Source organism: Vicugna pacos, chromosome 6, assembly GCF_048564905.1.
Source record: "Vicugna pacos chromosome 6, VicPac4, whole genome shotgun sequence".
Lineage (NCBI taxonomy): Eukaryota > Metazoa > Chordata > Mammalia > Artiodactyla > Camelidae > Vicugna > Vicugna pacos.
In genome coordinates, this window is record NC_132992.1 from 83,357,690 (window position 1) to 83,372,557 (window position 14,868).

Here is a 14,868-nt window from a genome sequence, read left to right on the forward strand (position 1 = left end):
TCTTTCCCCATGACTAGCTAAAACACCGTTTTGTTACAGTATTTTCAAGCAATTCCTCTGGCAGCTCAGTTAATGTACCGATCGCATTTGTGCCACAAGCGTCATGGTGCTTTCTGAAATGGGTTCTTGCTGGCTTTGGGCAAAAGAAAGTTATAATTGCTTTCTGGAACTAATAATATAAAAATTAAATGTTTTAGGAAAAGGCCCCAACAGAGCCCACCTCCAAAAAGCAGTTTATTACAGAGCAGTGATTCATTTAGATCCAGCCCAGAAGGTGCCTCTAAAAAGAATGAGGTTTGAGTCTCTAAAGACACTTTTAAAGAAATAGAAGGAACGGAGGGAGGGTGGAAGGGAGGGAGAAAAGGAAGGAAAGAAAAACTTGATTTCCTGTAGAGAGCTTTAATTCCCTAAGGCTACTTTTTCGTAGCAAACGTGAGGATGTTTGCCAGAAGTTTCTAGAAAATTCTAGGTAGTGCAGAGTAGGTGTTGGTACAGTACTAACACACTGTCTTAGCTCAGGCTGCTATAACGAGCACCACGGCCTGGGAGACTAATTAACAACAGAAATTTCTTCCTCTCGGTTCTGGAGGCTGGAATTCCAAGATCAGGGCACCAGCTTGGTTGGGTTCTGGGTGACAGCCCTCCTGCGGGTCTCAGGCTGCCGGCTTCTCCTTGTATCCTCACATGGTGGAGAGCAGAGAGGAGAAACTAGCTGCTCTCTGGTGACTCTTATAAGGGCACTAATCCCATCACAAGAGCCTCCCCCTCGTGTCCTCATCTAATCCTATTTGCTTCCCAAAGGTCCCACCCCTAATACATCACATTGAGGGGTTTCAACGTATGTATTTGGGGAGGACATATTCAGTCCATAACACATAGGACATTTTATGAGCTTATAGGGAAGCAGTACAGACTGGGGAAGAACATACATTATGATATTATAAGTAACACATTTATTTCTTAGGTCTTAGGTGATCCTTCATGCAGCTTGCCTGGGCGGTGCTTCCTTCATTCTTGTTACATCACGCATCTAAGTAAAACCCTAAAAAGTGAGAGGAACACCGATATTCTCTAGGTTTTTGGCTTTCACGCTAGATTTCTGGAAGTCCTAGGGTCCCAAAAGGAGCTAAGAGGCTGCTGCTGTGGGGCGGGGGAGGGGGAGGGGGTTGAGAAGGTGGGCTGCGAGCCACCCCAGGTCAAGCAGGATACGTGGGTGACAGTACTGTTGTGTACACCAACTACTAGGGGAACCTGACATCCATCAGCAGCAAGAAATTCAAAAAGGCAGGTAGATTTGTTTGTGCTTTATCCAGATATCCATTCAAATAAACATACCATTTTTATAATTCCTCCCAATGTCTTGGAGCCAGATCCTCTCACTCACGTTGAAGAACAGGCACCTCTCATCAGTCACCCTCTGTGTTGTGCTAACACTCTGCTTAATGGAACCATTTCTTCTTAGTCTGGGGGAGGGCAGTTTTGTTCGCAAGATAACGTAATTATAGGTTCTTGCTTTTAAGGCATAGTTACATGATTGAAGAGTTAAGAAGCCCTGGAAGTGGGACACCCACTTGAGATAAGTGAATCAAATGGCTTCCCCCCTTGAAAATGAGGGTAAAGTTAGAAATAATGACGGCGTTTATTCTGTCACACTAGCTAAATGTTTGTGCGGAGGAAAGGAGCTTGAGAACGCATAAAACACAGAGCTAATGCCCCCGACTCAGTGTCTCTCTCAGGAAAATGAAATTTGTAAAATTCCTCTTTGGGAGCTGACGTATTCTGGTTCCCACGAGGCCAATTTTGTTACCTTCTGAGTACAAAACACTGTGTCTTAAAAGAACGCAAATGATTTACAGAATCCTTTTTTGGTCACACCCCTGTTTTCTGTTTTTATAGTCAGGGTATCAGCCATTTATTTTTGCCTTGTGAACTGCATCTTGCTGAAGAGTTTAGAAACGTCCCTTAGTTCAGTTCCCTGGAAAACAGTTGAATCTTTACTGCATATGATATCACAGTCTTTTGTCAAAGAGGCTTTGCTGATACCAAAATGTGGGAGGAGTCATTACCCTAAAAATAGGAAATTCTAAAAATATTCTTAACTTCAGGAAGGACTCGTAACTTCTGAGTCCACAAGAATAACTGGCGGAGCAATAGCTCAGGTGTGCAGTGAAAATACCCTCGGCCTCCTTGGTGCCTTACAAAATGCTTTAAGTGGGCTGTGGCATCTTTGTAGTTGAGACATGTTATAGGTAGACACTTCCTTCAGGTAGACTTACCTGCCTGGCTTGCAGAAGGGTCGTGGATACCCAAGGTGAGTTCTCCCCAGATTCCTGGGCTGATGGAATATACAGAATGAGCCCAGATTCATGCCCTGCACTCTCGAATCATGGGATGTTAGAGTGTGAAGGTCCTCAGAGTTTATCTGGGCCCCCCGACCCTCACTTTACCAAAGGGAGAATCAGAAAAAGTTGTGGCCATCGCACACTTAGGCTGTTAATAGTCTGGACTAGAACCCAGGCCTCTAACTAGCTTGCTAAGTGACTTTGAGCAAGTTTCTTAACCTCTAAGTACTTCAGATTTCTCATGTAAGTGAGGAAATGATATTCCTACTTCAGTTGGCATGAGGAGTGAAGGAGTGATTTTGTGCACAGCGCCGAGCACGGTGCACAGCGCCGAGCACGGTGCCCGGCTCAGAGGGAGTGCTCCGTGCGTATAAACCATTATCATTAGCATCATTCTCTTGACAACACCGTCCTGCCTGCCTCGAGGAGCTGGAATAAACCACCAAAGATCCAGAGAGGTTCAACACTCAGGCAGGATTCATGAACCAGCAGGTCGTAGAATGAAGGAGGAAGTTCCTAAAATCAATCTATTTCCAGTGTTTTTCTCACCACTAGATGATGCAGTTGTCAATTTTCTAAAAGCAGAAAGTTGTCACCAGTCCTCCCTTGGTCTTTTAAGTCACTGAGCAGTCCTGTCTCAGATGGAAAACTTTAGAACAGTGATTCTCCAGCTCTAGGGTGGTCACTGATCTCAGGCAGAGAACTGCGTCCCGCCCAGAGATGCTGATCCAGTAGGTAAGGCTCAGGGCTCTGCAGCTCAGAGGCCCCTCAGGTAGTTCTGGTACCACAGTCAAGAAGCACTGCTTAGAACATGCAGCCCAGGCCTTTCCTTCCGCGAGGTGGGCCACCACGCCGGCAGGTGCTCAGCAGATGCTCGTGTAGAAAGCTTATTCAGAACCAGTGTCCACACTCCCCACCCTCCCTCACACTCCTGCACCTCCCTCCTCCCAACGCCGCAATAATCCAAAACCTCATTTTACAAAACCAAACTGTGAACAGCACCCACCAGAAGATGGATTGGTTGGGAAGTACCACTTCCTTCTCTCCATTTGCTTAGTCACCACAGGTGATGTAGGAGGTCGAAAGTCCCTGAATACTTTGGAAGTCATTTCAGTCCAGAGGAAGGGGAGTGGCTGTCATCACACCTGCAGCTGGCGTGGCCCCAGAGCTGTCCCAGGACTGCTCAAGACAGCTCAAGACAGCTCAAGACAGATGGTATAACGTACCATCTGAAGTGTTTTCTGCATCATATATTAATATACAAAAGAAACAGTGAAAAAAAAAAAACCAGTGTTGCCTTTGCCTCTTAGACCCTGGGTTTTGGTGGGGAAATTCGTGAGCCCTAATTGAGAATCTTCCCAGGCAGACATGACTTTTGTTTTCACCCTTCCTGCCTTCTGTGCTCTGACCCCAGCGTGTTTTCCTAAGTGGGGTCTGTAGCCCTCTCATCAGAATTACTATGGGTGTTGGTTTAAATGCAAGTTTTCTGGCCCCATGCAACCTCCTGAATCAGAATCTGGGGGTGAGGCCTGGAAATCCCCAGTTTTTAAGAAGCTCCTCAGTTAATTTTCATGTGTACTCGTGTTCAAGACTTCTGCGCCAGGCGACAGTTTCATCTACCTGATTCACTTCTCAGTTAATTTTCATCTTGTAAATAGGGATGTGAGCAGATCTCCACCCTTCCTGAAGCTTGACAGAAGTTTTCCACCCATCTTTTATGTCATCTGCAGGTGACTCAGGAAAGGAGCCGATTTGGTAAACAGCCTGATACAGGCTGTGTTGTTTCTAGTCCTTGATCTCCTGGACCAGACTTGATGCTCCTGGAAGGCAGAAAGCATCTTCTAATTACCCTCACCCAACCCATGCTCTTAGCACAGTGTTCAGAAGTTAATAAATACTGAAATGTTGCCTTATTTGATTGTCATATCAACACTTGCCTGCCAGTGGTTCTCTCCTCAACATCTAGAACTGATCCAAGAAGAAGTAAATTTTGATTATGAACACTTAACCCCCATATTTTAAACTTCTGTCTTCAAGCATTTTCTTTAGAAGATTCATAAAACTTTATCCATGCTTTTGAGTGTCTGGGAAGCACAGACGACCTCTCCACCCCCTCACGTACTGTGCACGCCTCTCCTCCCTCACCTCCCTCACCTCCTTGTACGTGTGTCCTAGGTACTTACTTGTCCCAGTTTCTTATCACCCTAAGTTTCTTTTAAGGGACCCTCATCACCACTCTGACACTCCCAAAAGTGTTTTTTTTTTTAATTACTAACATGCTGCACTTTCTTTCTCTGAAGGGACGGGGTCCAATCTCCTAAACATTTAACATAAGTTGCTAAGACAAGGTTTTACCCATCTGCCCATCCAGTAGATAGCAATTCACTTACCTATCCCTCCAGCCCATTTCCAAATATGCAGGGAAGAGGCAGGACTTGGACACCAGGACCTGGATAGAATTGAAGGGCCTGCCGAGTCCCTCCCCAGGCATCTCTTCCCTTGCAGGACTGAGGCTCTGCTGAGCAGTCCTGATTTATTACATACACGGGAGCCACACGGCACAACGCTGGACCAGGAAGGAGAGCTCACAGAGGCCAGAGAAGCCAGCGTCACATCCCATTGTTCCTTCTCGGTAATTTTCCAGTAGTTGGGTGTGAAGAACAACAACTTCATACTGTATATACAGGGAGCTATATTCAGTATCTTGTAGTAACTTATGTTTAAACAGAATATGAAAACGAATATATGTATGTTTCTATATGACTGAAGTATTGTGCTGTACACCAGAAATCGAGACATTGTAGACTGACTATAGTTCAATAAAAATATTTTTTTAAAAAAGGAGAAATGAATGGATGGATCACAAGGGATTTTTAGGGCAATGAAATTACTCTGTATGATACTGTAGTGGTGGCTACACGTCATTATGCATTTGTCAAAGCCCACAGAATGTACAACATCAAGAGTGAACCCTGATGTAAACTATGGACTTTGGTTGATGATAATGTGCCATGTTGGTTCATCGATTGTACCAAATATGCCACACTGATGAGGGATGTAGAGGATAGGGGAGTATATATGTGTGGGTGGGGAGGGCTATGTGGGAGCTCTGTATTTTCTGCTCAGTTCTGCTGTGAACCTGAAACTGCTCTAAAAGAGTAAAGTCTATTAAAAAAAATAACAAAAGATATAAAACATAAAGAAAACATTAAGAAAAATTACATCATGCATAGAATCACCACCCTGAAATAACCTGATTAAGAATTTTTTCTCCCTTTATTTTGTCTTCTCTGTGTACACTTGTGGCAGACACTGCCAGGTCCATCTCTTCCTTGGGGGCGCTGTTAAACCCTGATCAGTCTAAGAAGAAGTCCATTCCTCTCTCAGATAACTGGTTTGAGAAGTGGGCACGTGACTTGGTGCAGCTTAATGATTTCCAAGGGGAATTTTGTGGGGTGCTTCTGGGAAGGATTCTCTGCTTTGATAAAGACGGAAGGCAGGAAGACAACAGGTTCTGGCTCTGGACATCGATGTGCCAGGAGGTAATTCATGAAGCTGCTGCCGTGGGGGCTAGCCAATGTGTTGTTGGAGCCAGAGCCAGAAGGGTGAAATAGATCATGTTCCAAAGCCACCGCCTTAACCATCCCCAGAACTACGCTGTCTCCAGACCTCATGCTCTATGAGATAATATATCCCCTTCATGCTTCAGCCACCCCTATATACGATTCGCTGTTACTGACAGCCAAAAGCATCTTAACTGCTACTATATATATATATATATATATATATATATATATATATATATGTATGTATGTGTGTAGATATATATATCTGCATAAATGTGTTTTGTAAAGTTTATTCCTTCATCCAACAAATATTTAATGAGGATGTTCCATGTACCAGGCTTGAGTCACTCTGCACACACTAGCTCTGCTTTTTTCTCCACTCATTAACAGCTCTTTGGATATGTAATTTTAATGGCTTTGTTTTAATGGCTACTTTTATTCAGTCATCGCCCTATTATCTGACATTTAGGTTGCTGAGAATATTCATTATTAAAAGTAAAGACTTTTAAAAGGGTGAATGTCAGTGTGCAGAATTAGTCATACTTCTGATAATTGGGGGGATATATTCCTAAAAACAAACAAAAAAAACAGAAAAAGATATCTTTTTAAGATGTTTGATACATATTCCCAAATTTCTTTCTAAACAGTTTATGCTGATTTGTACGTCCCCAGGCGATGTTTGAGGTTTGCTGTTGTATCTGAGGGCACTCTCCTAATACACAGGGTTTTTTTTTTTCCCCAAATGTTTCTAGAAAAAAATTGTGATTGAATTCTACAAAACACATTTGGCCAACAAATCTATGGCATTAAAAAAAATGGGAAGGGAGACTGTTAACAAATGAAAGAGACTTAAAAGATACATTGCATGAACCTTTTTAGGATCCTGATTCATACAGATGATCTGTAAAATATATATATATTTAAAAGATTTGGACTGCATATTGTTTGGTGTTAAGGAGTCAGTATTAATTTTGTCAGGTGTGATAACGGTATAGTGGTTATGTTAGGAAAATAAAGTCCTCAACTACAGATGCATCATTAATGGATGAAATGGCATGCTATCTGGGATTTACTTTAAAATACTCAACAAATTAAGAGGATGGGATGGGATAGAAGAAACATGATTGGCAAAATGTTGACAATTGCTGAAACTGGGAAATAAGAGTTTACTGTAGTATTCTCTTTACTTTTGTGTATGTTTCAAAAATATAATGCAAAGCTTTTCCATTTTTACCTTGATTTTTAAAAAGAATATGTAGTTGCACCCCATTGTTCATAGCAGCATTATTTACAGTCGCCAAGATGGGGGAGCAACCTAAGTGTCCATCAATGGATGGTTGAATAAAGAAGATGTATATATAAAGAAGACATATGTATGTATATATACATACATACACATACACACAATGGAATATTACTCAGCCATAAGAGTGAAATGTTGCCATTTGTAGCAACATAGATGGACTTAGAGGGCATTATCTTAAGTGAAGTAAGTCAGACAGAAAAAGACAAATATTGTATGATTATTACTTTTATGTGGAACCTAAAAAATACAACAAACTAGTGAACAGAACAAAAAAGAAGCAGATTCATAGATACAGAGAACAAACTGGGGGTTACCAGTGGGGACAGGGAAGGGGAGAGGGGCAGTATAGGGGTTGGGGATTAAGAGGTACAAACTACGATGCATAAAATAAATAAGCTACAAGGATGTATTGTACAACATGGGGAATATAGCAAATATTTTATAATAACTATAAATGGAGTATAACCTTTAAAAATGATGAATTACTATACTGTACATCTGTAATTTGTGTAATATTCATCAACTGTATTTCAGATTAAAAATAAATGAAGAATATTTAGTTGGCAGCATGTGCCTGGGGGACGCAGGCCTGCTTTCCTCTCTTCGTGGTCCAAGTGACGGGCGCTATTGGTGTTGACTGGGACCCGGGCAGTGCCTGGTTGCTTCATTCCTGGTCCCAAGGACACCAGGGAGCCTGGTTTGGTCCCAGGAGCCACCTTAGGGTTTACAGGAACATTAGAACAGTTCTGAAATGGTTCAAGGGAGCTAGACCAAAGAAGACTACCAGGCACGGTCCCTTTGTCTCCAGATCAAACTCATGCGTCCTTGGTCCCCAGTCAGCTAACTCATCTGCTCCCAGACTCAGGAGTTGGACACAATCAGATGACCTCAGGCTTGAGGCCCAGGGAATAAATTGTATATTGAAACGCACCACCTGTGACAATCGGTTTCATTTGTGTGCCTGTGAAGTATAGGGAAACCGGCTGCATGGGATGTAATGGATTTTAAAAACTTATTTAATGACTTCATTTATTGGAAGAGGCACATTCAGAAATACGTGTTTTAATAAGTGAAGATTGTAGAGTTTCAGCTTCTGATGTCAGCCAATCCCCTGATTTTGGTACCAGATTTGGCAGCTGCTGCAGTGTGTGTGTCTGTATAAAGCATGGAACATAGACGCTTGGTAAATTCCCCTCCCTCAATTCATCTTACAAGGTGTACACCTGACAGTGGCTTTCACTCACTTAGTGTCGTCAGGTAGCGAGATCACAGGCCTGGGAGACAGGACTAGGTTCTAATTCTGGCTTTACACCTTTAGGCAAATCACTTAGCTTCCGTAATCTTCTTTTTCTTATCTGTCAAAAGAGACTAAAGACCACTAATTAATACCCCTCCCCAGCACAGGTAGAGGGCAAGCCTTTTATAATGCCTCCATGAAGGAGGACCCTGATTCTTCTGATTCCCAGACCAAGGCATCCGTAATGCTCAGTATTATGAGGCTCAGAGAAGTGGAGACTTTCTATGAAAAAGCCTACATTATCGCTGACCTACTTTAAAGCTCCGAGAGTAGTAATAGGCATGGAAACACCTCTAACTGCAAACATTAGGAAGCTGTCTCCCGTTGCTTCTCGGAACACCACCGCGTGTGCCATCTCCTGTTGTTATTGCTGATTGAAAAGATGGCACTGATCAAGCAAATCCAGTAGGGGATCAGCAGTCACAAATTATCCTTTCTTTCATCAGATGGAGTGTTTCAAAACCAAACCAAAAAGATAGAATCTACAGGTTTTTAAGTCCCTGGAACCTGTGGCAAAATCACTAGAAGTCTCATTCATTGGGAAAAAATCAGCTCAGCAAGTTTGTCAGCTGGTGTCAGCAACGCACCTGTATGTGCCTGAGTCATGCATCCCAAGTGAGGCTGCCTTCGGGACCCTGAGGCCAGGATAGCTCCATCATGCCTTTACTTTGACACTTTGACTCACTACTCCTTGTTTTGTAGACAGCAGTCCATCCTGGATGCTGGGCTCCTGGAGGCCAAGGATCTAGTCCTCCACGTCATCACTGTATGGCCCAGACACCTAGTGCTGGTCCCTGAACTTAACAGATGCTCAATAAATCATTACTCTTACCTTTGGTTGAGAGCTACTCATTACTCCTGCTTCTCTGCACTCCAACAGGAAAATCATTAAGTTCCTTCTGGGATCAGAAAGGGAGATTTTGTAAAAGAAAGCATTTGCCTACTTGAGTCTTGTGTTACACAAGGAAGTCCTCCTCTGACTGTTGGCAAGTGCCTCTCCTCACCCCTCCACATACACATCTGTTTTTTTTTTTTTAACATTCCCCTTTTATTTCAGATTTTAAAGTACAGGCACCAGGACCAACAATCTCCAGCTGCCCAAACGCCAGATAATTAGACTTCCAAAATCTCTTGATGTCGATTCCACGTGAAAAGCAATCGAGCTGCCCTATGTTTGCCACTCACGACAGATGCCTTTTTCTGTATTCACCTGCTATTATTTCTGGTCCTTCCCCATTCTCATGACTTCTGGAACGTTGTCAGGTCAATAAATGGTCCAGATAAATGTTTCTCCTTTTTCCTGCCTGTTACCTCAGTTCTGCTTCCAGTGAAGAGAGCCCCGAATACTCTGCTGGCCTTACAGCTTTGGAGCAAGGATCCTGGCTTTCATTTTTATATCTTCTTAGTGCAGAAACATTCACAAGTTCTACTGATTTCAAGAATTCACTGAGCCAGAGGAGGTGCCCCTGCACCCTTAGCTAATCAGGAACTAACCATTCAATACCTCGGTTACTCCTCTGTGTTCTTTGGATTGGGTAGAAAGAGTCATAGCTCTCAGCTCAGTCATTAAACTCAGTAAGTTTTTTTTTTAATTCTCCACTACTTCAACCACCTCATTTCAATTTGAGCTTAGGGATAAGAATTAAAGATACTAACAAGAGAAAAGACAGTAAAGAGTATCTACTTACATCATGATGAAGTTATCTAATAAATGAGACCTCCACTGCCAAGAGTCACTGAGATCCTTTAATTTTCGAAAGAGAAGTTTCCAGTGAAGAGAGGATGGTCTGACTTTCTACCATTAACGGCTATGACTGTAACTCCGAGTGGAGTTTTTCCCTGGCCCTCCCTCCTTTCTTACCAAATCTTTCTGTCCATTCCACTCCATCCCATCCAGCTAAAAATCAAAATTCAGTATTTTCCTCCAGCCTCTTGTCTAGATGCTATTAATTTCCTACCCTAATGTAGTAGACCCTTGTATGCTGAGGAAAGAAAATCGAATTTAATTGGAAAACTGATTGGTAACACAGTGTGTACATCCTGGTGTTTGGGAAAGGTGGCCCTTTGGCTCCAGCTGAGGGAGCAGGAGGTCATAATCCCAGAAGCTCGCAAATTCCAAGGTCTGATCTGACCACTTCCCAGGGTGTGCTGAGAGTAACAAAGGAAAGTGCTGGCTTGATGACAAGCAGGGCGTTATCAGGAGAGAGGATAATGGGTGAATCCTAGAGATCCCAAGGTTGGGGCCCCAGTTAGGAAACTGAACTTGATAATAAAGAGAAAAAAGAAACAACGAGGTTTGGCTTGAATGAAAAAACTGAACCCAGGGAGGCATGAGGAGCACTTATTTTTTTTTGAATGGCGTTTATTTTCAGAGGGACTTGGACGTCCATCCCCACAAACAGATCAGATTTCTCATGTTTACTAAATGATTTGCTTAGGAGGAATTCACATCCGTCAGGGTGGGCTGACCCTTGTGAGAAGTCCTGAGTGTATCGCTGCTTTTTTTCCATTTTTCATTTTTCTTAGTGACATCCATTGCCTACAATTGGTATTCTTAGTAACACGTCTGTGTGCAGGGGCAGAAAGGTCAAGAAGGTCCAAACTAAACGGCAAGAGACAAAGGCAAGAGAGGCATTTAATATTTTATCAAACAGCACCTCAAATTTCACCCCCAAAGCATGAGTATTTTGTTTAAAAGACGGGAAAATCATGAGCAAATTGTTCATTTCTGCATATGCTGGAATGTGCTGTTTCTCTGCCCGAAATACCATCACCACCCCCTCCCCCCCACACACACACCCTCCTTGCCTTGTCTGCCTGACTTCTCTTTGCCTTCAGGTCTCCCTGTTTGGTCCTCCTAGCCCCCAAGTCTGAGATGGGTTTCCCTCTTAGCAGCTCCCATAGGACCCTGTACTTCCTCCAGCATGACACTTATCACAAAATACAGTAATCCCCTCACCAGATGATAGCTCCATGAAGGCCAGGACAAGATCTGTCTTTTGCCACAATTCTGAAAGGCAGCCAGTAAGTGTTCACAGAATAAATGAATCCCTTTGAGTCTCTATAGGACTTTTCATTGTATGAGCCTTTGTTCAGTTCTCTGAACAACGTCTGTTAAGTGTGGTTGTTCAGGTCGTCTGCTGTGCAAGGACATCTAGCAGAATTGGGAAAGGAGGCCGAAAGCCAGCCCGCACCCTCATCAGCGAGCCGTTTCCACTGGCTGCATCCGCCTGGAGGAGGAGGTGCCCTTTTCTGACGTGCACGTGGCACCGTGTGGGCTTTCAGCGGCCCATTTCTGAGCAGCACTCAGTGTCTTGAACAGGAAGTGAGGAGTCTCCCTCTCGTTCCTAGGAAGGCTAAGACAGAGTGCTCTTATGAAACGATTTCTTACTACCCTTGGCCAGCCATCAAAGCCAACTCTGAAGCCATTCACGGCAAAGACCTCCCTCACTCTCCTCTGATTTTTGTCTCCTGCAGGGTTTGGGATGACGACGCCAGTGACAGTGGGCGGAAAAATCTTTCTGATCTTTTACGGCCTCATCGGGTGCTCCAGCACCATCTTGTTCTTCAACCTCTTCCTGGAGCGTCTCATCACCGTCATCGCCTGTGTCATGAAATCGTGCCGCCAGCGGCAGCTGCGGAGACGAGGGGCGCTGCCCCAGGAGAAGACCCCGGGGAAGGGAGAGGTGGACAGCTTGGCGGGCTGGAAGCCCTCCGTCTACTACGTCATGCTGATCCTGTGCGTGGCCTCCCTCCTCATCTCGTGCGGCGCGTCCGCCATGTACACCTCCATGGAAGGCTGGAGCTACTTCGACGCGCTCTATTTCTGCTTCGTGGCTTTCAGCACCATCGGCTTCGGGGACCTCGTCAGCAGCCAGAACGCCCAGTACGATAGCCAAGGCCTCTACCGCTTCGCCAACTTCGTCTTCATCCTCATGGGCGTCTGCTGCATCTACTCCTTGTTCAATGTCATCTCCATCCTCATCAAACAGTCCATGAACTGGATGCTGAGGAAGATGGATGGCAGGTGCTGCCCACGATGCCAAAGAAGACTCTTGCAGTCACGGAGGAACATGGTGATGCCAGGCAGTGTCCAAAACCAGTGCAACATCTCCATAGAAACGGATGGCATCATAGACAGTGACACAGATGGGCGGCGTCTCTCGGGGGAGATGATCTCCATGAAGGACTTCTTGGCAGCCAACAAGGTCTCACTAGCCATCCTGCAGAAGCAGCTGTCCGAGTCGGCCAACGGCTGCCCGCACCAGACCGGCACACTGTCTCTGGACAATGAATTCTCAGGGGGGGTAGGAGCCTTTGCGATAATGAATAACCGGCTGGCAGAGACAAGTGGGGACAGGTAGAGGCAAGGAGAGAGTGGACAATGAGGGACTGTCACCCAGCTCAGCTCTTCGTCCTGGCTGGGTTCATTCTGGAGCTGTTCCTTCTAGCCTCGAGCTCAGCTTTAGGAATCTCGTCATCTTGTCTCCAATGAACAGCCACTTTCCAGGGCTCTGCAGCCCTGATGCCTTTCTCCTCCTTAGCTTTATTCTTGAAGTCTAAATTCAGTCTTTTGAAAGTGAACCACTAAACTGACTAGACTTCAATACAAATATACACACACACACACACACACAAAGCTGAGCTGCAAAGGCAGTCTAAGACCTCACGTTGTTTCTTTGCTCATCTTGCTCCAGGGTTTTAACAGCCTAAGAGAGGGAGGGCTTCTTTAAGCCTTGATCTCCTGCTGCTCTGTTTGTCATTTGGAAATAAAAGTCCTGAAGCTCCTAATTTCCCCCTGGAATTCTGAACAGCTGAATTCACTGCTTCTCTTAGTCCCTTCAAAAAAGGGGGGTAAATGTTGGAGAACACGACTGGGTTTTCTTTTTGCTGGGCTTCCTTCAGAGCAGAGTCATCCGTGGTGCCGTGGCTGGGGAGACCGTCTATTCTCCTGACACCTGCGTCTGTTTTTGTTTTTCCTTTCTTTGATTTTTAAGCTCTTAATGCCTGACTAAGGTACCTGTGGGACCTCAGTGTGGTAAGAAAATGAAATTCAGCTTCAGTTCTTTAGAGAACTGCAAGGTGGTGGGGAGACTCACCCTTGTCACTAAAGAATATAGCGTCACGTGTTCCCTTTGGTCACAGAGACCATTACATTTTTACCAGAGTTTGCAGCCCATTGCAAAGATGATGACCGACTATTTATTAGAACTGAAAATTTAATAAATCCTTTTATTAACAAAGATTACATGAGTGCTCATTAAGGACACTGAGGGGAGGGTGCCTAATTGAAGAGGCATTTACTGCACTCAGAGGAAAAGGAAATAGGAATTAACCTTTAGGGATGTGAGCAGCATCTTGGATTCTTGGCTGGAGGAACGTTCTTGGCCAGATAATGAAACTTGGCATCTCTTGTCTAATCCGTTTCGGTTCTGCTTCATGGGATTATAACAAGTCTAATTACATAACCTCCCAAGCAGTTAAAACGTCCGTGCTGGGAACAAGGGCTGTGGTCTTCTTCATCTATGCAGGGGAGAAGATTCTATAAGATAAGATTAGTGTACACACGGCACTTTCAGGAATGACAAGAAAAATCCTGCCTGGTGAAACTGAACCGTTAAGCAGGAAGCATCCAGTTGGGAGGACCCTTAGAAACCATCCCATCCAACCCCCTTGTTCTTGACACAATGAAACAGAGGCACGAAGGGATTGCGCCTCGTCTGATCGCTCAGGGCTGCTGGGGTACAGCTAGGAGAGTCACCCACATCTCCTGATGATGTCTGGGCTCTCCACCCATGCTCCACCCATGCTCAGAAACCCCTCAACAGCTCCCTCTCCAGGCTGCGTTGACTTTTCTTCCAGCTGGCAGACCCAAGTATTTTCTTTAAGATACGAGCAGTGCCCTACAGCCCAGGTGTGGTAAGCAGCAATGCTGGGCTTTGAACTTAGGGCTGTGCGGCTCCAAAGTCAGAGATCTTCAGCCATTACCTTGTAACACTCTTAATGGGCAGCAGCTTGGAGCTACTGCAAAACCCTTGTTAGGAACCTTCAGTCACAAACCGAGCTCCCCAGGGGCTCTGCCCTGCACTAGGTTGTGTGGGGATGTGGGGAGGAGTTGGGTCCCCATCCCTAGGGGATTTCTGGATCTCCTGGTTCCTGGGACAGGGACTGGCACGAAGCAGGTCCTTACTTCTCCAATCTGGGTCCTTAGTGACCCTGGAGGTGTGCCAGGAGGCCAAGGAGCATCAATAAAAGCAAGGCTTATCTTCCTAGAGGGTCAGTTTTACTCAATGATTTTTGCAGAGAGATGTTATGTCAAAATACATGGCTCTACTTAAGTGAGATCGAAAATTGGCA

The 14,868-nt window shown here is 44.6% G+C and overlaps 1 protein-coding gene, 1 long non-coding RNA gene and 1 other non-coding gene across 3 annotated transcripts in view; 1 reads left to right on the forward strand and 2 right to left on the reverse strand.

The window, feature by feature from the left end:
- Window positions 1-13,302, forward strand: part of KCNK13 (potassium two pore domain channel subfamily K member 13) — an 85,154-nt gene extending 71,852 nt beyond the window's left edge. The window contains exon 3 of the mRNA XM_072963590.1: window positions 11,989-13,302. Coding sequence (XP_072819691.1) covers window positions 11,989-12,875 — 887 coding nt within the window. The 3' untranslated portion in view covers window positions 12,876-13,302. The remainder of the gene's footprint in view (window positions 1-11,988) is intronic.
- Window positions 9,579-9,712, reverse strand: LOC116281104 (U11 spliceosomal RNA). The gene has a single exon (XR_004190560.1). It is a non-coding gene; the product is annotated as a U11 spliceosomal RNA (small nuclear RNA).
- On the reverse strand, window positions 10,853-12,575 carry LOC140696996 (uncharacterized). The gene is made up of 2 exons (XR_012073799.1): window positions 11,471-12,575; window positions 10,853-11,113 (listed from the first exon to the last, which is right to left on the reverse strand). It is a non-coding gene; the product is annotated as an uncharacterized lncRNA (long non-coding RNA).
- Window positions 13,303-14,868: the final 1,566 nt, after the last annotated feature.